The sequence below is a fragment of the Danio rerio genome, chromosome 16, assembly GCF_049306965.1.
Source record: "Danio rerio strain Tuebingen ecotype United States chromosome 16, GRCz12tu, whole genome shotgun sequence".
Classification (NCBI taxonomy): Eukaryota; Metazoa; Chordata; class Actinopteri; order Cypriniformes; family Danionidae; genus Danio; species Danio rerio.
Window position 1 is genome coordinate 56,395,250 of NC_133191.1, and position 24,296 is coordinate 56,419,545.

At 41.1% G+C, this 24,296-nt stretch overlaps 1 protein-coding gene and 1 long non-coding RNA gene across 3 annotated transcripts in view; both read left to right on the forward strand.

The window, feature by feature from the left end:
• LOC101882461 (mannosyl-oligosaccharide 1,2-alpha-mannosidase IA) overlaps positions 1-24,296 on the forward strand; it is a 358,413-nt gene that overhangs the window by 217,665 nt on the left and 116,452 nt on the right. For both annotated transcript variants that reach the window (XM_017351571.4, XM_073925560.1), the window contains exon 3: positions 15,257-15,372. In XM_017351571.4, coding sequence (XP_017207060.2) covers positions 15,257-15,372 — 116 coding nt within the window. The remainder of the gene's footprint in view (positions 1-15,256; positions 15,373-24,296) is intronic.
• Positions 413-6,701, forward strand: LOC141378108 (uncharacterized). Its single transcript, XR_012391800.1, has 5 exons — positions 413-1,118; positions 1,435-2,414; positions 3,576-3,702; positions 3,742-5,713; positions 5,882-6,701. It is a non-coding gene; the product is annotated as an uncharacterized lncRNA (long non-coding RNA).

Consider the following 24,296-nt stretch of genomic DNA (forward strand, 5'->3'; position numbering starts at 1 on the left):
GCCACGCGCGTTGCATGCGACGTGGTTTACGCCCGTCACTTGACACAGAAGTATAAATCAGGCTTTAATGACTGATATCCCCACCCTAAAGGATGGATAGTCACGCCCCCTAAATGACTGATAGCCCTACCGTAAAGAATCGATAGTCACCCCCTAAATAACTGATATCCCCGCCCTAAATGATGGATAGGCACACCCTAAATGACTGATAGCCCCGCCCTAAATTATAGTTAGCCACACCCTTAATGACTGATAGCCTTGTCCTATAGAATGGATCGTCTTGCCTTAATGACTGATAGCCCCACCCTAAAGAATGGATAGCCACGCCCGCTAAATGACTGATAGCCCCACCCTAAAGAATGGATAGCCACGCCCGCTAAATGACTGATAGCTCCACCCTAAAGGATGGAAAGTTACACCCTAATTTACTGATAGCCCCGCCTTAAAGAATGGTTGTTGCATGTTCTCCCCGTGTTGGCGTGGGTTTCCTCCGGGTGCTCTAGTTTTTCTCCAAAGTCCAAACACATGTGCTATAGGTCAGTTGAATAAACCAAATTAAAGGCCATCCGCTGAGTAAAACACATGCCAGAAAAGTTGGTGATTCAATTCGCTGTGGGCACCCCCTGATGAATAAAGATAGTAAGCCGAAGGAAACTGAATAAATTGAATAAATATTTACGTTTTATTTAATTGCAGATTGATTCCAATGACCTGAAGTGATTTCCCTCTATTCCCTCTATTTTAGTGGATAGCTTCAGCAGAACCGAATGCCATTAAACAAACAGCAGAAGTTCAGACTTTGCGGCAGACGTTTGAGTGCGCTTTGATGGAAAGGTCAGGAATGAGTTTTTGTCGCAGGTGGAGATGGAAAGTCTGACAGTCTTTCTCTATCTGTCTCTCTCTGTCTCGGGCTCTGATTAAACCCAGATCGCCTCTGAAACTGACAAATGCATGGCAGGATCTCAGAGGAGCTGATAATAAGAGCTGCTGGAATGGTCTACTATTCATTTTTTTACGGTAACGATTTATATGGACTAAATTTAAACAAACTAGTCAAGTTGAACATCACTATTTTACCCTAATTAACCTAGTTAAGATTTTAAATGTCACTTCAAGCAGTATTCACCTTATTCTCAGCTGACGAGTGGGCGCTGCCATTTGAATATTTTTGTCTCGCGACTTCCGGTCACATTCACTTCCATTCATTTTTTGACGTTAACAACTGCTCGTTACACTGCTTGATGTTGCAATTTAATATTTTCTTATTATATTATGCTACTTGGTCTGTGTAGTCATGCAAACATTTGTTTGTTGAGGAAGTAGTTTGGCCATTTTCTGCCGTTTATTATTCCTAGTCATTTCTACCATAGGCGACTGAATCGAAAGTTTTAAGACAATCGCGAAAACAGGCGCACTTCCGCATTTTAGAATAAGGTCAATAGAAGTGTCTTGAAGAATATCTAGTTAAATATTATGTGCTGTCATCAGGGCCGGAGTGGGACTCCTTTTCAGCCCTGGAGTTTCAAGCCTTATACCGGCCCACCTCAGTTCTTGACTGACTATATTAAAATAAGGTTATTTCCAATTCAATTTATAATGACACTATCACGTCTTTTTCAAGAAAACAGCTGCTTTAGAACTTCAAATGTTCAACAACCCTAACAGTATTATATGTCTTAAAAAAAAAAAAAAATTACTCAGATGAGGATCGAACACGGGTCAGTGGCATCGCTACGCAATGTGCTGACCACTGTTACCTGCAAGACTCTTTAAACCACAGTATTACTTTCTTTTTTTAGATTTCTGATCAGGTTATGTCAGATTTATTAATGTAGTGAATCATCTGATTTTCATTGAGCAGGTGTAACATTCATTAATATTAATTATTCAAATTCTTATATTCTGTAAGGTGCCGCTGTTTGTGGTCGAATGATAGTTACGTCATCATTAACCTGCAGGCTGCATTTTGCTCACGGTGATGCGAGAAAATAAATAAAAAGAGCGGAGATGCAGCAAAATAATGAATAAAAAGAGTGAGGCTATGATCAAATAAAGAAATAATTGAAAAGATTGTGACAGCTGAGAGTGCAAGTGTAACCCCGCCAGTCATACGCCATCTGACCTGGTATCGAACCGGCGACCTTCCGCATGGGAGTCGGTTGCTCTACCATTTATTCATTCATTAATTTTCTTGTCGGCTTAGTCCCTTTATTAATCCGGAGTCGCCACAGCAGAACGAACCACCAGTTGCTCTACCAAGGAGGCTAAAGACCTCTAGCGTCTGTCACTAGAGCACCTTTAGAGGTCAGAGGAGTGAGGTTTTACCTGCACAGCACCTACTAGCTGGCCTCCATTACACTCAACCCCCCAAACTTTACTCACATCTGGGTCACGGCACCAATGTAACCCTGCTGGTCCTATGCCACCCAACCATAGATTGTAAAATATATGGACGTAGTATCCGTGACGTCACCCATAGGTTTCTAAAGAGCGCAAAAGAAGCCACAAGTAGGCGCGGCCAACCGTCGCCATTTTGTTCGCGCGTCATCACACCCACGGCGGGATACCAAACAAGGGCAAAGAGGCGGAGAGTGAGCGGAGCTACAGGAGCATGCTGCATTTAGCTTGGACCTGGTTCAGACACACTTTAGTTTGGGAGAACGCTTAATACTTTATCACCTGTGACTCGTTTGTGTTCTGACCACTTGTGCTTGGTTGTACACTATATCAATAAAGTGTTTAGTCTTTTAAAAACACTACTGTAATACATTGAGCCACATTGTTCTTATGACGTTTTTCAACAGGAGGAAAACGCGAATTACTTCCAAACCCTTCAGATATAGTCTGTGTTAGTTAATGTAAGACTATTGATGAAATCCAGCATAACACTGTGTGACAAAACTTCAGATGACTGTTCTAGAGCCTACAGCTAATCAATCTCTCAGATTCTGGAGTGCATTACAGCTCTAAATATAAATTTAAACGATAAATGATCTTAAATAAAACAAATACATGTGTAGAGATGGTATATAAGTATATAACTTTACTCACATGGGAAACGGAGGCCACGTGAATGGTTTGTGAGCTCAATTAAGTGCACTCAGCATTGCTTGCCATCTAATAATTGTAGGAAACAAGTCCAAAAGGCAGTTGACAGTGTAAAGCCACATAAAACAACACAGAAATACGATGAATATGCCGAGTTCAGTGGCTAATCTGCAGGTTTTAGCTGAGGTGACGTGACGACGACCAACGAGACCTAGCTGTCACTCAAGTGGCCACGCCCTTAATTATGCAAACTTAATATAACTTAATATAAAGGAAACGGATGAGTTATAAAAAAATTCACCCCCCTCACAGTTGTCATGAAGGGTAATATTAGCTGTATTAACCCAAATCTTTTTTTGTACCAGGCTGTAAACACCTTTTTTTCTGCTGTACAGTTGGCCATTCTAACAGTGTACTCAATTGAAATTTGCTCTGTTTTGGAGCCAGGAGCGGCCAGGACTAGCGGAATTTCGGATGAATTGCAGTTTTAGTTACTTCCGTATTGGCTTCCTGAGGGAGAGCGGGAGGTTGCCGCTTGCACCCAACCCACTCCGACCTGGTATCGAACCGGCAACCTTCCGCATGGGAGTCGGTTGCTCTACCAAGGAGGCTAAAGACCATAGCCTCTACTGTGTCACTAGAGCACCTTTAGATGTCAGAGGAGTGAGGTTTTACCTGCACAGCACCTACTAGCTGGCCTCCATTACACTCACCCCCCTAAACATTACTCCCACCCAGGTCACAGCACCAATGTAACCGTGCTGGTTCTATGCCATCCAACCTGCTTTGAGCTGGTATTGAACCGGTGACCTTCCGCATGGGAGTCGGTTGCTCTACCAAGGAGGCTAAAGACCGTGATCTCTACTGTCTGTCACTAGAGCACCTTTCCGTTACACAAGCAGCTAGGGACACCGAAAAAAATGGAATTCTCCCAGTCCTCCTGATTGGCCAATCCGGGCCTGGCTGTCATAAGATAAGATAAATTAGTTATTAGAAATAAGTTATTAAAACTATTATGATTAGAAATGTGTTGAAATAATCTTCTCTCTGGTAAACAGAAACTGGGGAAAAGGTTAACAGGAGGGTTAATAATTCTGCCTTCAACTGTGAATTGTTTGCAACCACTTACCTTAACAAATGTAGTAAATCCAATGGCTGTTGGTGTTTTTCAGCGCAGTGGGACGTGAGTGTTTCTCTTTTGGCTTTTTGACGTCCTCTGCCGGTGACCTCATTAACTGACCCGCATCGGGATTAACCGGGGTCAACGGTTAAGCTGGACCATGTCTCACAGGGGCGCGAAGCTTGATTAGAGATGAGCGAAGGGAAATGAGGAGAGGAGAAAAACTCCCTGAACGACTGACGTGATGAGAACTGATAAACAACGCGCGATGACGGAGAGAATCGAGAGCAGATTGTATGATCATGGTTCGGCCTGATATGATGAGCAGAAAAATATGAAAAAATGAGATTCTGTGTTGCTTCATATTAGGAGTGTACATAACAAACACACGTGTTATTATTCAGCACAGATGCATTAACCCTACTTTTGGCTTGCACATCAGAAATTGGGAAAATTTTCAGAAATTCCTTTGAAAATTTTTCAAAAACTCAACAATATACTGGAAATTTACGACCCTTTGGTTATGTTGGTGGCTGTTTTTGCTCATTGACTTTATTATAGTGACATTTTTTGATTACAAAGTACACTAACCGGCCACTTTATTAGGTACACCTTACTAGTACAGGGGTTGGACCCACTTTTGCCTTCAGAACTGCTTTAATCCTTCGTGGCATAGATTCAGCAAGGTACTAGATATATTCCTCAGGGATGTTGGTCCATATTGACATGATAGCATCACGCAGTTGCTGCATATTTGTCGGCTGCACATCCATGATGTGAATCTCCCGTTCCACCACATCCCAAAGGTGCTCCATTGGATTGAGATATGGTGACTGTGGAGGCCATTTGAGTACAGTGAACTCATTGTCATGTTCAAAAAACCAGTCTGAGATGATTTGCGCTTTATGACATGGTGTATTTTCCTGCTGGAAGTAGCCATTAGAAGATGGAGACACTGTGGTCATAAAGGGATGGACATGGTCAGCAACAATACTCAGGTAGGCTGTGATGTTGACACGATGCTCAATTGGTACTAATGGGCCCAACGTGTGGCAAGAAAATATCCCCCACACCATTACACCACCACCACCAGCCTGAACCGTCGATCCAAGGCAGGATGGATCCAGAGCTGCACGATTAAATATGAGAATCGCAATGTTTTTGCTTAAAATTCACGATTTTTTCACAATTCTGTAGATGTAAAATAAAGGTTAATATCAGTGGGCTATTATTATGGTTATTTCTCAAACATATGGTATAAAAAAAAACTATATTAATATGTAGGTCTACTGTTTATTCTCGTGCACAACACTCTGTGTTCGCTAAGAAAGAAAGAAAAAAGCATATCAAATGCTTGTCGTAGCCTAATCATAACTCTATAATGCGATATGATTATTTAAATTTTGTGCATGCTTTCGGTTTCATTTTCACTGCTAAGTGCGGTTCATACTTCCCACGCGGCTCTCAGACAATCACTCTGTTTCACAAAATGAACGTTATTTACAACTTTTCATTCATTCATATTCTTGTCAGCTTAGTCCAGGGGTGTCCAAACTCGTTCCTGGAGGGCTGGTGTCATGCATAGTTTGGCTCCAACTTCGTTCAACCCACCTGCCTGAAAGTTTGTAGCATAACTAGAAAGAGCTTGATTAGCTAATTCAGGTGTGTTTAATTAGGGTTGGAACTAAAATATGCAGGACTTCAGCCCTCCAGGACCGAGTTTGGACACCCCTGTTTCAGTGCATATTTTATCTCTCTGTGTATATGTGTTAAAAGTTGTGTATTGGCCCTGTTTGTTTATTGATTGCTTTAAAAGACGTGTTGAATCAAATCTAATTTCAGTGCACCTTTTTGTCTATTTTCAGTCTATTTGCAATGTATATATGACACTAAATAAACATTTACCCAAGCAGTCATGCGCCAGTCCAAAATGAACACTTGTAGACAGCCAACAGCAAGTAAAAACGTGGTTACTGTTAAAAAAAAAAAAAAAACGAATATATACTACAGTATTTATTACAGTTGGTCTATTTCACTATATTGTTTCACAGAATTCGTTAACAAAGAGATGTACATAATATTAATATAACACATAGGCTGTTTTTCAATATGCGTTCTTCAGCGGTCTTGCGTCCTCGTGTTATCGTGTAACTTCATCATCAGCTGCCAAAGTTCAGTTCCAATAGTCAAGACCGCAAGAACAGAGGACGCTTGAAACTTCCCGGATGTGATCTTGATATCGACAACGCACAGATGTAGACTTGAGCACCAAACTCGCTCTAGAAGTCCCAAAAGTCATTGCGGCTGTAGGTGGGAAGCGCAGCATTTTATTTAGATTTATTATTAAAGTTCAGAGATGTAACTTATTTAACTCAGGAGTTTCCCTAAATGAAATGGTGAATATAAACATTACCATGGACATCTTAATAAAGGAATAAACACAATAAGGTTGCTTGTTTGCTGAAATTTGTATTAAAATCTGTTTTATTTGTATTGGGCAGTTTATATTTATAATGTTTTTATGCACAGTATATGTTTTAAAAAGGGGGAAAACAGTAAATCGCTGTATGAATGCTGTAATGTTTCAATAATATTCCATTAAAACACGTGAAGGTCATGTGACCATCAGGAAGAACGCCGCATCTCATTTCTCACAGGACGCATCCTCTGTTCTCGCAGTCTCCTGAGTTCGTTCTTCCGAGGACACCTGGCAAGACCGGTCTCCACGAGTCCATGTTCTGCGTTCTTGTAATTGAGAAACAGCCATACAGTTTAAGTATGGTCAAAAACACTATAATATTCATTATAAATAACTAGTATTGGGCAGCACAGTGGCTCAGTGGTTAGCACTGTCACCTCACAGCAAGAAGGTCACTGGTTCGAGTCCTGGCTGGGCCAGCTGGTATTTCTGTGTGGAGTTTGCATGTTCTCCCTGTGTTGGTTTGGGTTTCCTCCAGGTGCTCCGGTTTCCACCACAGTCCAAACATGGGTGTTTTCCAGTGCAGGGTTGCAGCTGAAAGGCATGAAACATGCGTAAAACATATGCCAGTATAGTCGATGGTTCATTCTGCTGTGGTGACCCCTGATAAATAAAGGACTACGCTGAAGGAAAATGAATGACTATTTTTTCTCCATCTCAGAGTTGAAGTCAGAATTATTCGCCACCCTTTGAATTTTTCTTTCTTTTTTAAATATTTCCTAAATGATGTTTAACAGAGCAAGGAAATTTTCACAGTATGTCTGATAATGTTTTTTCTTCTGGAGAAAGTCTTATTTGTTTTATTTCGGCTAGAATGAAAGCAGTTTTTAAATTTTTAAAAAGCATTTTTAGCCCCTTTAAGCTAATTTTTTTTTTAGATTGTCTTCAGAACAAACCATCGTTACACAATAACTTCCCTAGTAACCTTAACCTGCCTAGTTAACCTAATTAACCTAGTTAAGCCTTTAAATGTCACTTTAAGCTGTATAGAAGTGTCTTGAAGAATATCTAGTCAAATAATATTTACTGTCATCATGGCAAAGATAAAATAAATCAGTTATTATAAATGAGTTATTAAAACTATTATGTTTAGAAATGTGTGGAAAAAAATCTTCTCTCCGTTAAATAGAAATTAGGGAAAAAAAATTAAACAGGAGGGTGAATAATTCAGTGGGGCTAATAATTCTGACTTCAACTGTATATCTCACACACTTCATTATTTACAGTGCACAAGCATGTATGCAATAAGCCTCCAAACTATCCTAAAGTCCTAAAATGCTGCCGATTTCGAGGTATTTTCACCAGCAGTGAGTTGTTGGCACTCTTTTCAGTGCGCACGCTGCTTTTTTGTGATAGCGCTGTGTGTAATCGGCAGCATTGCTCTTAGTTGCATCACATTATCAGACGACTCTCAGGGCTAAGATTGTGCGCGACGTCTCATTTGCTGAAATCCTGCTCCGCCTGCTGTATTTCGAGGGAGGTGATGGGAGAGGCCGTGGCCTGTGGGTGTTGGTTTTTCAGCACTTTTTTTTCACACTTCTTAAGCTCCTAATTGAAATGCTCATCAAACGTATACCACAGCAAGGATTCTGTATCTGATTTCAAGAGAGTTCGACATTGAAACGCATTGTTTTTATTGCCTCATCCGCAGCCGTCGGACAGATAAGATGCGTGTCATTGTTTTGTCAGCATCGTCTCTCTACATATAATATGCTTTTGATCGCTTCCCCCACGCTCTCCTCCGCCAGCAATAAAGAGCTTGTTTTGTGCGCAGGGTTTTGTGTGCTTTCTCTGCATTAAAGGGGGTGAAGAGCAGGCTATCTTATGTAAGGTCGAGTGAATTAAACGAAAGCCTGGAAATATTTTTCATTAAGGAATTTAATAAGTTGAAATTAAATGCAGCACTGGAGTCGCAGGGCTCTCTTTGTGTGAGTAATGGACGGGAAAGTTTTGAGTTTTGTTGGTATTCGGCTGCTTCTGATGGTAACGCTTTAGTTTAGGTCACAACTCACAGCGTTATTTACATTTTACATTTACATTTAGTCATTTAGCAGACGCTCTTATCCAAAGCGACTTACAAATGAGGACAAGGAAGCAATTTACACAACTATAAGAGCAACAATGAATAAGTGCCAAAGGCAAGTTTCAGGTCTGTAAAGTCTAAGAAGGAAAGCATTAGTAAATTTCTTTTTTTTTCTTTTCTTTTTTTTTTTTTAAGTACAGTTAGTGGTATATCCAGAGAGGCAATTGCAGATTAGGAAGGGAAGTGGAGAGTAAATAGTTGAGTTTTTAGTCTGATGCAGTTAGGGAGTTCATTCCACCAACTGGGCAGATTAAGCGTGAGCGTTCGGGAAAGTGATTTCTTCCCTCTTTGGGATGGAACCACGAGGCGACGTTCATTCACAGAACACAAGTTTCTGGAGGGCACATAAATCTGCAGAAGTGAGAGCAGATAAGGAGCAAAGCCAGAAGTCGCTTTGTAAGCAAACATCAGAGCTTTGAATTTGATGCGAGCAGCAACTGGCAGCCAGTGCAAACGGATGAGCAGCGAAGTGACATGTGCTCTTTTAGGTTTATTAAAGGTTCAGGACACCCTGGAGAACTTTTTTTTTTTTTAAATATTAACAGATTTGTGTGTGTTGAGCATCAGTTAAGACAATGTTAGCATCTGTCAGCTTTAATTGTGGGGAAAACTGGATAATTTAGAGCTTTTGTCAGCTAATTTCAGCTTCCGGTTTTAAAATGATTTTTGGGGCGGGATCAAAATCGGCGACGTAGCGCAGAACTGCAAGTGCAATGATGACGCGTCAGTTTCTCATTATTATTCATAGGGGAGTTTTCTTATCCTATGAGAAGAGCTGGCTGCTTAATTATTCATGAGACCTGCCAGAGTCAAGCCCGAGCTGTGAGACGTCACGGACCCGCCACGGCATACAGTATTTAGCCGTTCATGAAGGCTCATATGCGTTTGTTTCCATCATCCACGGGGTTTGTTGCATGTTTTCCCCGGCGATCTTGTCAGGGCCGATCATACAACAAAGCTGTGTATGTGCTGCAAGCATTTTTGTCGGGAGAGCAGCACGAGAATTAGAGAATGGCGGACGCTGTCTTTTATCAGGAGTTCGTTCACATTCAGACACATCGCCGTGCTGCTGTGTTTGCCTAAATCCTCCAGATTACCAGCAGGGCTAATGGTTAAAATAGACAGGTCAGGAGACCTGCTGCACTGAGTCTGCTGGATACGGGGATTGAGGGAGAATCCTCATTTATAGGGTTTACATCAACACACTTATCTTTATAATTATATAAATTGTGGTTATGTGTATATGAAATTACGAGTAACAAATGTAGCAGGGCATTAAATCACTGTTCATTTCTTTGCATTTTAACTTTGTGAACTATAAACTCATGCGTCTCCTCACGGTTTGTCCCATTTTGTGGGCTAGCTTCGTTCGCTCACGTTCTCCCCTGCTGGCTGCGCCCACTCCTGCCCGATGCTCGCTGAGCTCCACGCCCATTAATCATGCATCTTTTGAAAAAATTCTGAAGTAGACTTTAACCGAAAGTGGGGGGTGTCATGGCCCTTTAAAGACCACGACCAGACCAAGAACAGAGCCTTGAGGTACCCCAGTGTTTAGATGCTGTAGGTTGGATACCTCTCCCCTCCAAGACACCCTGAATGACCTGTCAGAGAGGTAAGATCTGAACCATTGTATAACAGTGCCCGCAACGCCCAGTGACTCAAGCGTAGATAGCAGGATCTGGTGGTTGACAGTGTCAAAAGCAGCTGAGAAATCCAGCAAGATGAGGACTGATGATTTTGAGTCTGCTTTAGCCAGTCTGAGATCCTCCACGACCGAGAGCAGGGCAGTCTCAGTTGAGTGGCCTTTCTTAAAGCCGGATTGCTTGTTGTCCATGAGGTTGTTTTGAGTAAGAAAGTCCAGGACTTGATTGAACACGACTTTCTCCAGAATCTTGGCCTTGAATGGAAGCAGGGATACCGGTCTGTAGTTTTCAAGTAGCGTATGGTCCAGGTTGGGTTTCTTTAGCAGTGGGGTTACCCTACCCTGCTTAAATGAAGTGGGGAATAAACCAGAGTCAAGAGATGTGTTAATTATGTGAGTCAGTGTTGGTATGACTGCAGGAGAGATGGCTTGCAAGAGATGAGAGGGAATGGGATCAAGTGGGCAGGTGGTTGCATGGCTAGATAGCACGAGTTTGGACACCTCAGACTCAGAGAGCTGAGAAAAAGAGGTGAGTGTGTGTGGTGTTGGTGGTGTATCTTGCGTATTTGTTGTAGGTGCAGCAAATTGAGCACTGATTAATATCTGATTATTAACTAACACTAGTAGCTTAATAAACTAGTTATTAGCTTAATAATAGGTAGGCAATAAGTAGGTCCACACGAAATCTGCACACACAGAATTCCGCAGATTTTCCGCATATTTTCCACAGAATTCCACAGATTTTCCGCAGATTTTCAGCAGATTTTCAGCAGATTTTCCACTGAATTCCGTTAATTTTCCGAATATTTTCCACAGAATTCCGCATATTTTCCACAGAATTCCGCAGATTTTCAGCATATTTTCCACAGAATTCCGCAGATTTTCTGCATATTTTCCACAGAATTCCGCAGATTTTCTGCATATTTTCCACAGAATTCCGGATATTTTCCGCATATTTTGCGCATATTTTCCACTGAATTCAGCAGATTTTCAGCATATTTTCCACAGAATTCCGCAGATTTTGGCAGAATTTTAGCCCATCATTAATTCTGTTTATTTACTTGAGTAAATGTGTAAATCTAAATTTATTAGTTTTTTAATTAATTACCGCAGTATTATTGATTAATATGAAAATGTTCATCTGATTTATGTACAACACAGTTTGTACAGTAATATTTTCTGTCTTTTAGTAGAGATATTATATGAGAGACTTGTTTCGATTACCAAATGAAGTGAATCGAATATCTAATTTTATTTGCACTTTAAACATTAAATAAAAGTTAAAAAGGTATTACTTTTTATTTTATATATTAAGGTTTTAGTTATGATGCTCCCAAAATAATTCAGCAGAAATCCGCAGATTTTTACCAAAATTCTCCACAGAAATAGCAAAACACGTCCGCAGATTTCGTCTGGTCCTGGCAATAAGCCAGTAGTTAAAGGAGCAGTAGGTGATTGTCTTCAGAAAATGATCTAAATGTAATTACGTATATGTATTTTTATATTCTTGGTGAGTGTGGCGTGCATGATGGGAGTTGTAGTTCATTAAAGGGGTGGTCCACTACGATATCATATTTAAACTTAATTTGATGTGTAATGTAGCTGTGTAAACATAAACAACATCTCTAAATATAAGGCAAGGCAAGTTTATTTATATAGCACATTTCATACACAGTGGCAATTCAAAGTGCTTTACATAAACAAGAATAAAATAAACAAGTAAAATAAAAATAAAAACAAATAAAAAAATGAGTAAAAAAACATAAAAACAGGTAAAATCTGATATAAAAGAATGTAGAAGCAGAGAAAAACATAATAGTGCAATCTGTCGGACGCTCAAAAAGCTTAAAGTTCAATGCAAAGGGAGACCTTGGGTTTTACAGCGTTAGCTTAGCAAAGCCTACAATGAACGACTTTTGGGGCCAACAAAAAATACTTCCGGGCCTTGTGAGATCACAAAGGTACTTTTACCGCGCACACAGACTGCTGGCTAAGGGCCGTGGCCAGAGGCGCTGTAACGTTATAGCAGAGATAGAGCTAAAATGCGTCCTAACGCTGCACACAGAAGGAGATGCACAAATTTTTATTTTTTTTTGTCATTATTACGAATTTTTTTAACAAATGAAAAAAAATGTTACAATAAAAAGAGCTAAATTTGGTTACAATCCCTAATAGTAACTCCTGTATAGTCCCACAACATACGTTCACATCTCTGTTTACATACAAATATGGCTACTGATAACGTGCATTTCTGCATGCGCAATATTGCAATGTCAACTGCAGTCACGTGCAATACTGCGGCAGTAAAATCCGCCGTTTCATTTCGTTCAACATTTCTGTACTCAATAGCCACCAGGTGGCACAAGGAACAACCGCATTTCCATTGACTTACAGGAAGTTGTCATACATGTTTAGATGCCAGCATGCTAGCTTATTCCAACGAGGTGCGCTATTTGCACTTAGCCTAAATAGACACTCAAAAATCTGCATTTTTAACAGTTAAACTCTATAGTATAAGATAACACACACAGCTGCCTAGAGAATGCCATTTTCACATCGTTTACAGGTAGCTCACATGCTCAGTATACTGTATCAGTTCAGTATGCTCACCATGTTACATAACTGCCCCCTGCTGGTCATGTATGTTTTGTGTTGGATCATGTTGCGGTCTGACGCACGTTACTGCGGAGGGGTGTGATTTCTCTTTAAATCATTCGCACATTCTCAGTAGCCATACCTGTAGATGAATATAGCCACAGTGTAAACACACAGTGCAGATATGATCTTATTGCCACATTATATCATTATGATAACATAATAAATGCCTTCAGTGATTTCCTGAAGATAAATACAAAAAATAATGCAACTGGAATAACTAGAGCAGTTGTGATCGTCAATCGAAGCAAGAGATTGATGACATATGAAGACATGTGTTGCAGGTGTTGTAGTGCTGTCTCATTTCTTACCATACGTTCACACCGAAAGCGGCGAGAGCGTCCAAGGTCGCTCTGGCCGCCCTGGCGACAACGCTGTCTGCCTTTAGCTCCGGCGGCGAGAGCGTCAAAACTCGCTATATTGATCTAGTATTTAAAGGAGCCGTTGCAGCATATCAGTTACATTCCTGCATAAAACATGTTTCTAGCGTGAAAATCTTGCACACTTCTTATCAAATTCATATAACAATGGAAGATCAAGTTGTGTGTGGTGTGGCTTTGCTCTATTTATCCAATATGTGTCCATATGTCTGAAATATCCTGAAGCAGCAGTACTATTTTGTACAGTCACGTCGCGGGAGATTCCCGCTTTTTTAAGATAAATATATATAACATTAATGCACATCAGTAACTCACCAGTATCTTATTTAATGCATGTTCTTGTAAGAAAATTGTAAATAATTGGAAATCCGGCGACCGCAATCATAAAACCCTTGGGAACAAGTGTGGTCGGAACCAAAGTTCAGAGGTCTGTGTTCTCTGAACTCCTCTCAAGCGGTGGACGTCTTCATTCTCACTGCTTGCTGCCGAACCGCGTCATAGCTCATTACTAGGGATGTAACGGTATCAGAATTTCACGGTACGGTAATACCTCGGTATGAATGTCACGGTACGGTATTTATTGAATCATTTACAGGAAAAAACAAAACTTATGAAAATACTCCAAAAAAGTGCCATAAGTGTCAATGACATACAAATAAGTCATCTATCTGTAAGCTTTGAAACAGGATCTTCAATTTTAATAACAAAAAAATTAAACCATGTAAAAAAATAAAGTTTCAATTTAGTATTGTTGAAAACTCATCACATTCAACATTTAATCACTCACTCACTTAGATAGAGATGGGTTTTAAGGAAAATTATCATATAAATATAATCTGGTAAAAGCTGGTATCTCTGGGTATTTACAATGTCCCCTGCAACAGAAAAAAAAACCTCTCATTTGGGACTGAGGTTTCTGGGACAAGAGAGATATGACTTGGCCCAGGTTGACAGCAGTGGGTAACGTTGTGCATTGTCTTTCCCCCACTTGAGAGGACAAACCATGAGTGAGATAGAGGTCTCATGTCTGCATCAATCTGAACAGTGTGCTGACAACACCGCTATTCAGTACGCGCAGGACAACACAGCTGATAAGAACTCGCGCGACAACACCGCTATTCAGTACGCGCAGGACAACACAGCTGATAAGAACTCGCGCGACAACACCGCTATTCAGTATGCGCGCGGCGACAACACCCGCTTTAGAGTTTTCCAGCTCTTTTTCATCCCCGCTTCTAGCAGCACACTCCATTTCCGCATTACTGGATCTGTAGCGACAACAGACCGCAAGTGATGATGGTCAAGCATGGGCTGATGGGAATTGTAGTTTTCGCTACCTCCCGTTCGCTTCATTCGCCTGAGCAAATTTTCTCAGAAGACCTATAGTTTTACCGAGTCATGCGCCTACGGTAATATCGAAAAAAATTTATATTGCGGTATGACGGTATTTACAATACCGTTACATCCCTACTCATTACCATAAAGTTGACTTGATTTCATCTCTCCTCGACGCCCACGCCGGCGAAGACGCACCGCGCTGCTCCTCGCCACTTATCGCCACCGGCTCTCATTGGAAACGAATCGCTTCTGGCTACTTTGATGCTTTCGCCGCTTTCGGTGTGAGCGTACGGTAAGGGGTAAATTTTGAAGCTCTTCCCCTTCACATTCTGTTTCAAGGGCCAAGGGGAAGGGGAATGGATAGAAAAATAGAATTGGGATGGGACCTTTGACTCATTGGATATAAACACTGACTTATTTACAAATGTTTAATGTCCTATTCCACCTTTGCACATAAATTTTGGATGAAAATCCATAGTAACTTCATATGTTATACGTGTTCTGTTTTCAGGTGGTCTTCGAGGAGCCTCAATCGTGGATTCCCTGGACACGCTGTACATCATGGGCCTGATGGAGGAGTATGAAGAAGCAAAGGAATGGGTCCAAAGCAACCTCGACCTGAACTCGGTGAGCAAACGCTGTTGGGTTTGGAATCGCTAGCGTTCCTCTGTGGATTAGCAGCTCTGGTTGTAAATTGTGGGCCGTCTAAAGCACTTTTGTAAGAGCCTCGTATCGATCTGAAGCTCTGCTGGAATCAATTGTTTCTTTTAACCAACATCCAGTCGAGGGAATCGAGACGGTTTTGGTCCAAATCAAACATTCTTGAGTGGATGAAAAGGCCTCCATTGTGGCTCTTTGTTGACTGGACTGGTTCTTTGGGTGCTCCGTGTGCTGCAGGAATTAATGAATGATTTGGAGAGCGATGCATGATGGCGGAAGATTGAAGGAAAGATGAGGAGGGCATGACTTCTTCACAGAATCATCCTGTGATAATAGACATCTAGAGCAGTTATAGGCCTGACAGTAATGCAGCGAGAGAGAGAGAGAGAGAGAGAGATTACACACTGATGGACGGGAAACTACCATTTGCAATTTGAAGAATAACTAGATTAGATTGCAACTAGAGTCTTTGCTTATATTGTCATCACTAGACGCTTATAGGGTATTGGTTTAAATAAATGTTCTGAATGGTTGCTCGGCTACAAGGGTGTTGTACAGTAGGCAGTTGAATAATGTTGCTTTTATGTTCTGATTGGTTGCTTGGATTCGAGCTTGTTGTATATTTACTTGGAAACAAGGATGTTGTATGGTTGTTTGGATATGAAGGTGTTGAATGGTTGCTTGGATATGAGGGTGTTGAATGGTTGCTTGGATACAAGGGTGTTGTAATCTGGGCAGTGGTATAACTTTTCTTAGATGCGCTTAATCGTTGCTTGGATATGAGGGTGTTGTACAGTAGACAGTTGTATAACTTTTTTTTGATGTTCTAAATGGTTTCTCGGATACGAGGGTGGTGAATGGTTGCTTGAATACGAGGATGTTGTACAGTAGGGTGTTGTGTAATTTTCTTTGATGTTCTGAATGGTTGCTTGGATACGAGGGTGTTGTATGGTTGCTTGGATACGAGGGTGTTGAATGATTGCTTGGATACGAGGGTATTGAATGGTTGCTTGGATACAAGGGTGTTGTATAGTAGGAAGTTGTGTAACTTTTCTTTGGCTTGAATGGTTGCTTGGATACAAGGGTGTTATATGGTTGCTTCGACATGGGGTGTTGAATGGTTGCTCAGATACGAGTGTGGCAGTAGGCAGTTGTATAATTTTTTTTTCATGTTCTGAATGTTGCTTGGATATGAGGTACGAGGGTGTTGTATGGCTGCTTGGATTCGAGGGTGTTGTACAGTAGGCAGTTGTATAACTTTTCTTAGTTCTGAATGGTTGCTTGGATACAGGGTGTTGTATGGTTGCTTGGATATGGGGTGTTGTATGGTTGCTTGGATATGAGGGTGTTGAATGGTTGCTCGGATACAAGAGTGTTGTGCAGTAGGCAGTTGTATAACTTTTTTTAGTTCTGAATGGTTGCTTGGATACAGGGTGTTGTATGGTTGCTTGGATATGAGGGTGTTGAATGGTTGCTCGGATACAAGAGTGTTGTGCAGTAGGCAGTTGTATAACTTTTCTTAGTTCTGAATGGTTGCTTGGATACAGGGTGTTGTATGGTTGCTTGGATATGGGGTGTTGTATGGTTGCTTGGATATGAGGGTGTTGAATGGTTGCTTGGATATGGGGTGTTGTATGGTTGCTTGGATATGAGGGTGTTGAATGGTTGCTTGGATATGGGGTGTTGTATGGTTGCTTGGATATGAGGGTGTTGAATGGTTGCTCGGATACAAGGGTGTTGTGCAGTAGACAGTTGTATAACTTTTCTTTCATGTTCTGAATGGTTGCTTGGATACAAAGGTGTTGTATGGTTGCTTAGATAAAAGGGTGTTGAATGGTTGCTTGGACACGAGGGGGTTTAATGGTTGCTTGGACATGAGGGGATTGAATGGTTGCTTGGATACGGGGGTGTTGTTCAGTAGGCAGTTGTATAACTTCTTTAATGTTCTGAATGATTGCTTGGATACAAGGGTATTGATTGGTTGCTTGGATACGGGGGTGTTGTACAGTAGGCAGTTGTATAACTTTTCTTTGTTCTGAATGGTTGCTTGGATACGGGGGTGTTGAATTGTTGCTTAGATACAGGGTGTTGTGCAGTAGACAGTCGTAAAGTTTTTTTGATGTTCTCAATGGTTGCTTGGATACAGGGTGTTGTATGGTTGCTTGGATACGAGGGTATTGTACAGTAGGCAGTTGTATAACTTTTCTCTGATGTTCTAAATGGTTGCTTGGATATGAGGGTGTTGTATGGTTGCTTGGATACGAGGGTATTGTACAGTAGGCAGTTGTATAACTTTTCTTTGATGTTCTAAATGGTTGCTTGGATGTGATGGTGTTGTATGGTTGCTTAGATACAAGGGTGTTGAATGGTTGCTTGGATACGAGGGGGTTGAATGGTTGCTCGGATACAGTGGTATTGTATAGTAGGCAGTTGTATAACTTTTCTTTGATTTTCTGAATGGTTGCTAGGGTGTTGCCAGGATGTGTGAATGTTGTGGCTAGTTGCTTGGCTAGTGGTCATGTAGGTGTTCTTAATAGCTGCTAGGATACAAGGATGTAGTGAGTAGTTGCTGTGTCATTGCTTACAGCCAGGTTCTGAAATGTTGCTAGTTTGTTACTATAAATGAAATGGATTTGTTTCAGAGGAGTGTGTATAATAAAGCTGAAGTAGTTTTGTTTTTACAAGTGTGCCGTCTAGTTTAGTTGTATCAATTTGCACTTTTCTGCTTTGACAGCCAGAAGTTTGGATTTTAAAACTCTTGATATTGAGATTTCTGACAGTGTAAAATGGCTTGTTAAAATGTGTCATTCAGCAGTTTTCACATCATCCGAGCTGCTGTCATTGCTCAAGCAGAACAGCCTTATTGCGTTCAGATGCATGGCAGTGAACTGCTCTGATTTTTTCCTGAAGCTTCTTTGGCAGTTCATTAAAGGCACCAGTGGTGTTTTGAATGTGGTGCTGGTGAGAAGCCCAGTTGTGCATATGAATGATGCGTTCTGATTGGTCTTTTCAAGTGTGCATAATAACTCACACTTGATGCAACTTGGTTGGATGCCTTTCAGAATTCATTGGTGATGCTTTTAAAATCGAGTTGAGGTAGCAAATAGATTGGATTCAAATAGGATTGAATAAATTAAAGTAAAAATCAAATCAAATTCAAACAAACTTGTTTAGTTTTTATGCATTTCTGATTTATTTTATTTACTCAGTCACTGCAAAAAAGCCAGAGTTGGCTCATTTTATTCTGTTGCCTCTTGACAGATTTTCAGATAGCACCCTAAAAATCAAATATGATCATTTAACTATCAAACAACAGTCTCGATATTTATGCTGTGAATAACAACTACAGTACAATGGCAACTTTCCATGATTACAATGATTACAGGCTCATTCGTAGCCCTATATACATTGTGAATTATGTAGCCAGAAGAACGTATGGCTGCATTTTGTCTTTAAAATGAACACTATGGGGCGGTATGACGCCCTTTCTTATTGCGCTTACCAGCTGACCACTTACCTCCCAATGGGCAGCTTTCCCGCTGTAACCAGTTTGCGAGCTAGCCATGTATTTCTGTGGACTTGCAGAGAGGAGTTAACCGCGATGACTGGGTTCGAGTCTGGTGAAAAACAGTTCCCGAAAGCGGGTAAGACGAAAACGAAAGCCAAAAAATGAAAAACAAATCAATTACAGAGTGAGAATGTGGTAAGATCTGAAAACGTGGTAAAAATCAGGCGAGGAATTTTTACTTTTTTACATTGCCTTTTAAAACACTGTCGGTTGGGTTTAGGGAAGGCGGTGGGCGGGCACTGTCGGTTGGGTTTAGGGAAGGCTGTGGGCGGGTCAATTGGTGCTTTTGAAAACACTGTCGGTTGGGTTTAGGGAATGCGGTGGGAGGGTCAATCAGTGATTTAGATAACACTATTGGTTGGGTTAAGGGAAGGCAGTGGGCGGGTCAATCGATGCTTTTGAAAATACTATTGGTTCGATTTAGGGAAAGGGGTGGGTGGATCAATCAGTGCTTTTGAAAACACTATTGGTTGGGTTTAGGGAAGGGGGTGGGTAGGTCAATCGGTGCTTCTCAAAACACTATTGGTTGGGTTTGGGTAAAGAGCTGGGCAGGTCAATCAGTGCTTCTGAAAACACTGTTGGTTGGGTTTAGGGAAGGCAGTGGGTGGGTCAATCAGTGCTTTAGATAACACTATTGGTTGGGTTTAGGAAAGAAAGTGGGTGGGTCAATTGGTGCTTTTGAAAGCACTATTGGTTGAGTTTAGGGAAGGGGTGGGCAGGTCAATTGGTTATTCTGAAAACACTATTGGTTTGGTTTAGGGAAGGCAGTGGGTGGGTCAATCAGTGCTTTAGATAACACTATTGGTTGGGTTTAGGGAAGAAAGTGGGCGGGTCAATCGGTGCTTTTGAAAACACTATTGGTTGGGTTAAGGGAAGAGGGTGGGTGGGTCAATGAGTGCTTTTGAAAACACTATTGGTTGGGTTTAGGAAAGAGGGTGGGTGGGTCAGTCAGTCAGTCAGTCAGTCAGTCAGTCAGTCAGTGACAGTGACCTCTGGTGAATTTAAATGAGAAGAGCAGGCATGAATGGCACTCGCATGAGAATTTTGAGATCTCATAAAGCATACACAGCAGCCTCCGGTAAATTCCTCGGCTAATCACATAAAGCTTGATCACAAAATGAAATCGTAAATTAAATCGAAATCTCAATATCTGTCAAAAAAAAAAAATCACAATCACAATTCGATATTTTCCCCAAATGGCACAGCCCTACACTCCATCACTCTTTCAGTCAGTCTCCTGCTGCACTCTTCAGTTTGTCCACCGTCATGCTCTGTGAAGCCACACCTCAGCTTTCTAATCTACACAGATGTGGCAGTCGATGTGTCTGTATCAGAAAGAAAAAGGCGTGTAGATAAAGTATAGAGTGTGACCCTCATATCAGTCAGACTGATCAGTCGATCATCCAAGTTGAAGGGCATTTAAGCTGTTATAGAACCACACACACATGCATACACACAAACGAGCACACACACTGGTGATTTACAGTGACCCTCAATAGGCATAATGTATATTATATAGTAAAAACACATTATACTGTATGTCCCATCCTACCCCTTGCCCCTAAACCCTCCCCTTACAGAAATCCTGAGGCAAGATTTAAATGTGAAAAGACCCTATTAAGTATGATTTTTAAGTGTTTTGACCTACAAGGACACAAGAGTACAACTAGGTCTTAACCATTATACAAAAAAACTCTCTTTGTAAACCACCAAAACCAGTCCTCACACACACAGACTCCTGGATGTGTAAACTCAGTCTCTTTGGGCCCAGAAGAGACTCTCATAGCGTTAAACTCCATTCAAGAGCTCAGAGATGATAATTATCCGCCCTCTTATTTGGCCTCTTCACAGGCTGCGTATCTTCCCGTGAAATATCATCTGCGCTCTATGCTTAGATAAGCAATAATGTCAAATGCTCAAATGTTTGTAAATGTCAAGCGTGTCCATGCAGAATCGTCTGACAGCCTTCATCTCTTCACTGAGACTGACTGAATGCAGACTTCACAAGCACTAATACTCCACACACTAACTGAGCCTTCTGTGTAAGCCCCGCCCACTCTACTGTCAGTCACACACACTGACCTATAAGAACACAGTGGAGAATTGTATTTGTTTCCTATGTGAAGTTACACAGAGACACTGACTACGTTTACATGGACATCAGTAATCGAATTATTTGCCTTAATCTAATTAATTAAAGATTAAGGCGTTTACATGAGTTGCTTTTTGAATGTTTTTTTCACGATCGTGTTTTACATGTTATAGTTCATTCATTCATTTTCTTCTCGGTCTTAGTCCCTTTATTAATCCGGGGTCGCCACAACGGAATGAACCGCCAACTTATCCAGCAAGTTTTTACGCAGTGGATGCCCTTCCAGCCGCAACCCATCTCTGGGAAACATCCACACACATTCACACACACACTCATACACTATGGACAATTTAGCCTACCCAATTCACCTGCACCGCATGTCTGTGGGGGAAACCGGAGCGCCCGGAGGAAACCCACATGAAGGCAGGGAGAACATGCAAACTCCACACAGAAACACCAACTGAGCCGAGGTTCGAACCAGCGACCTTTTTGCTGTGAGGCGACAGCACTACCTACTGCGCCACTGCCTCACCCTACATATTATAGTATGGAATAAAATCACTTTCATAAATATTTTATGCGTAAATAAAATTCACGCATCCGTAATTATAAAATCGTAAAGGAAAACGAAACGTACTCATAATTTTACGAGGGTACAATTCCAAAATCTGCGATTAGAACAGACACAGAAACAACATTTTCTTTGTTTGTATATGACTGATAAATTTATGATGGGTGTACTTTACAAACACGAAATACAGTTTCACCACGGACACGAAGTCCTGATTACGAGTACGAATCAAACAGCGACACTCCACTGTCAAAATTACGTCACCGCTGTCACAGGCATTAATAAACAAGCAAGAGTCATCGACCACATTTCCTGTAAAACAGGAAGAAGAAGAAATCCTCATTCTCGCCATCATATGGATTCACTTTCATCGGCTAGACACTGGCCTCACAGCTCCGTTGTCGAATGTCGTTGTCGTCACTTATTGATCCGCGATCGGTAAATGTAGCTTGTGTGGACGCTACTGCGCTACTTCACTAATAAAATAGCTTCGCCACTGAAAAGCTATTTGATTTGGAAAGTAGCGACGCTACCCCTACGCTACTGAGAAATGTAGTTAAGCTAGTAGCGACGCTGCTGCCCAACACTGGATTTTGGTGTGAGGAAAAAATGTTGAATTAATCAAAAAGTATCGGTCTTTTTTACATTATTGCCAGTATATGGATAAAGAAGACCTATTATGCAAAAAAAAACACTTTTAGAAGGGATTTAAACACAGTTGTGTTGCAACAATGTGTGAATATAGCCATCTTCTAATGGTAAACATTAATTAATCCTGTTTTTTATAATCAGACTTGATCAAAACAGTCTGCAGAAACACTTTGATTGACTTTCTCCCTTTGTATGTGTCATCAGAGGGGGAAAGCCCCGCCCACTAGTGACCATCCCCCCTTCATTAGCATAAACAGCCCTGAGTGAGAAGCAGCCGTCTGTCATTAGAGTTTTAAATCTGCTACTATGCTGACACACAGGCATTTGTAGCTGCGCCCTCTTTTAAAAAGAACACAATCTCATTTGAATTTAAAGCGACAGTCACCAAAACAACACAAGTAGGATCAAAACCTAATAGGGTCCGTTTCAGAGAGTTATAAAGCATTACTTGTGTGGCATTTGAGCTGAAATTTCACTACACACTCTAGAAATAGAGACTTAATATTATATTGTGAAAATATCTTGTGAAAAGGGGCATATTAGATCACTTTAATACAATATCGGTGGCCGATATATATCGGTGGATCCCTAAATAAAACTAAAAATGATGAAGCTGTGCAAAGAACTATTTAATCGTCATGCAGTGACATCTCCAAGTGTTCAGACAGCTTTTGTGAGCTCAGATTAATCTCCTCAATCTGCTCTCAGGTGCAGAAGTGTGGAGTCACCTGGAGAAAAGTGTCCGTCTCTTTAATGAGCTGAAATCACATTCAGACGTTAATCATCAGTGGCATCACAGTCTCCAACACGAGCAGACCAGAAACTCAAAGAGCAATCAAATCAGACGACGCAGTAATAAGAAAATGCCTCTTGGAGAGCAGAGATTCCCTTCAATTACCCTTTATGTTCAGACTGTGATTTGCGGCGCAGAATGGAACTAATCAGATTACCACCATCCCGCAGTATAAACACCGCCATTAGGATTCAGCTCTGTTTGCGTTCGCCTCGGATGAAGGGAAAAACGGGGGGGAAAAAAAGAGTCATTCCTCTGAATAAATTCATTCTCCGACCTCCAGATAAACGCTCTTGACATCATCCTGGCCCTGCTAAAGCTAGGATTAACTGGCGATCACTTATTCCAGCCAGAAATAGGCAGAAAAACACGCAGTCATTCTGCTCACGGATGCTGGCTATTTGAGAGACAAATCTCGGCGTCGTTTGACAAGATCCGTCTGGCATCACATTTGACTTGCAGGATCTGTGGAGTCATTCCTTCTGACCTGATTCGCTCACAATACTCGATCTGAGCAAATTCAGCACACTGAATGAACAACTGCACACACCCTACAGGATTTTGTGGGACACTCATTTATTAGTTTTTTCAACCCAGGCTCATTCTGAAAATGTACCTCTATATACATTTCTGGAGAGCGCCAAATACGTCCCAGGAGGTATGTTTTTTTTTGCAGTTTTTGCTTTTCGCGAATCCACTAGAGGCCGCTGTGTGCACTTTTTAAGATCTCAAATTTTTCTTGCAAGTGTCATTTGTGCCTTCTCTTCTCACGTAAATCCACCAGAGACCGCTGTCCAGTACACAATCCAGAAAAAGAAAAGCCCCTACCATGTTTTTTACCACGTTTTCAGATATTATCACATTCCCACACTGTTATTTACTTTTTTATTTGATTTTTTGGCTTTTGTTTTTGTCTTACTCATTTCTGGAACCATTCACCAGACTAGAACCCCATTGTCACTGTCAACTCCTCTCTATATCTTAAATCCGCTGACGTACTGTACATGGAACTGGACAAACTGGTAACCACAGGAAAGCCGTCCATACGGAGGTAAGCAGTCAGCTGGTAAGTGTGAAAAGGAACGGTATCATACAGCCCCGTAGCGTTTGTTTTAAAGACAAAATGCAGCCATAAGTACTTCTGGCTACATAATTCGCGATCTTCAAAAATGTATAAAGGGCTACGTTTTTAAAATGAGCCTATGTTAAACCTTGC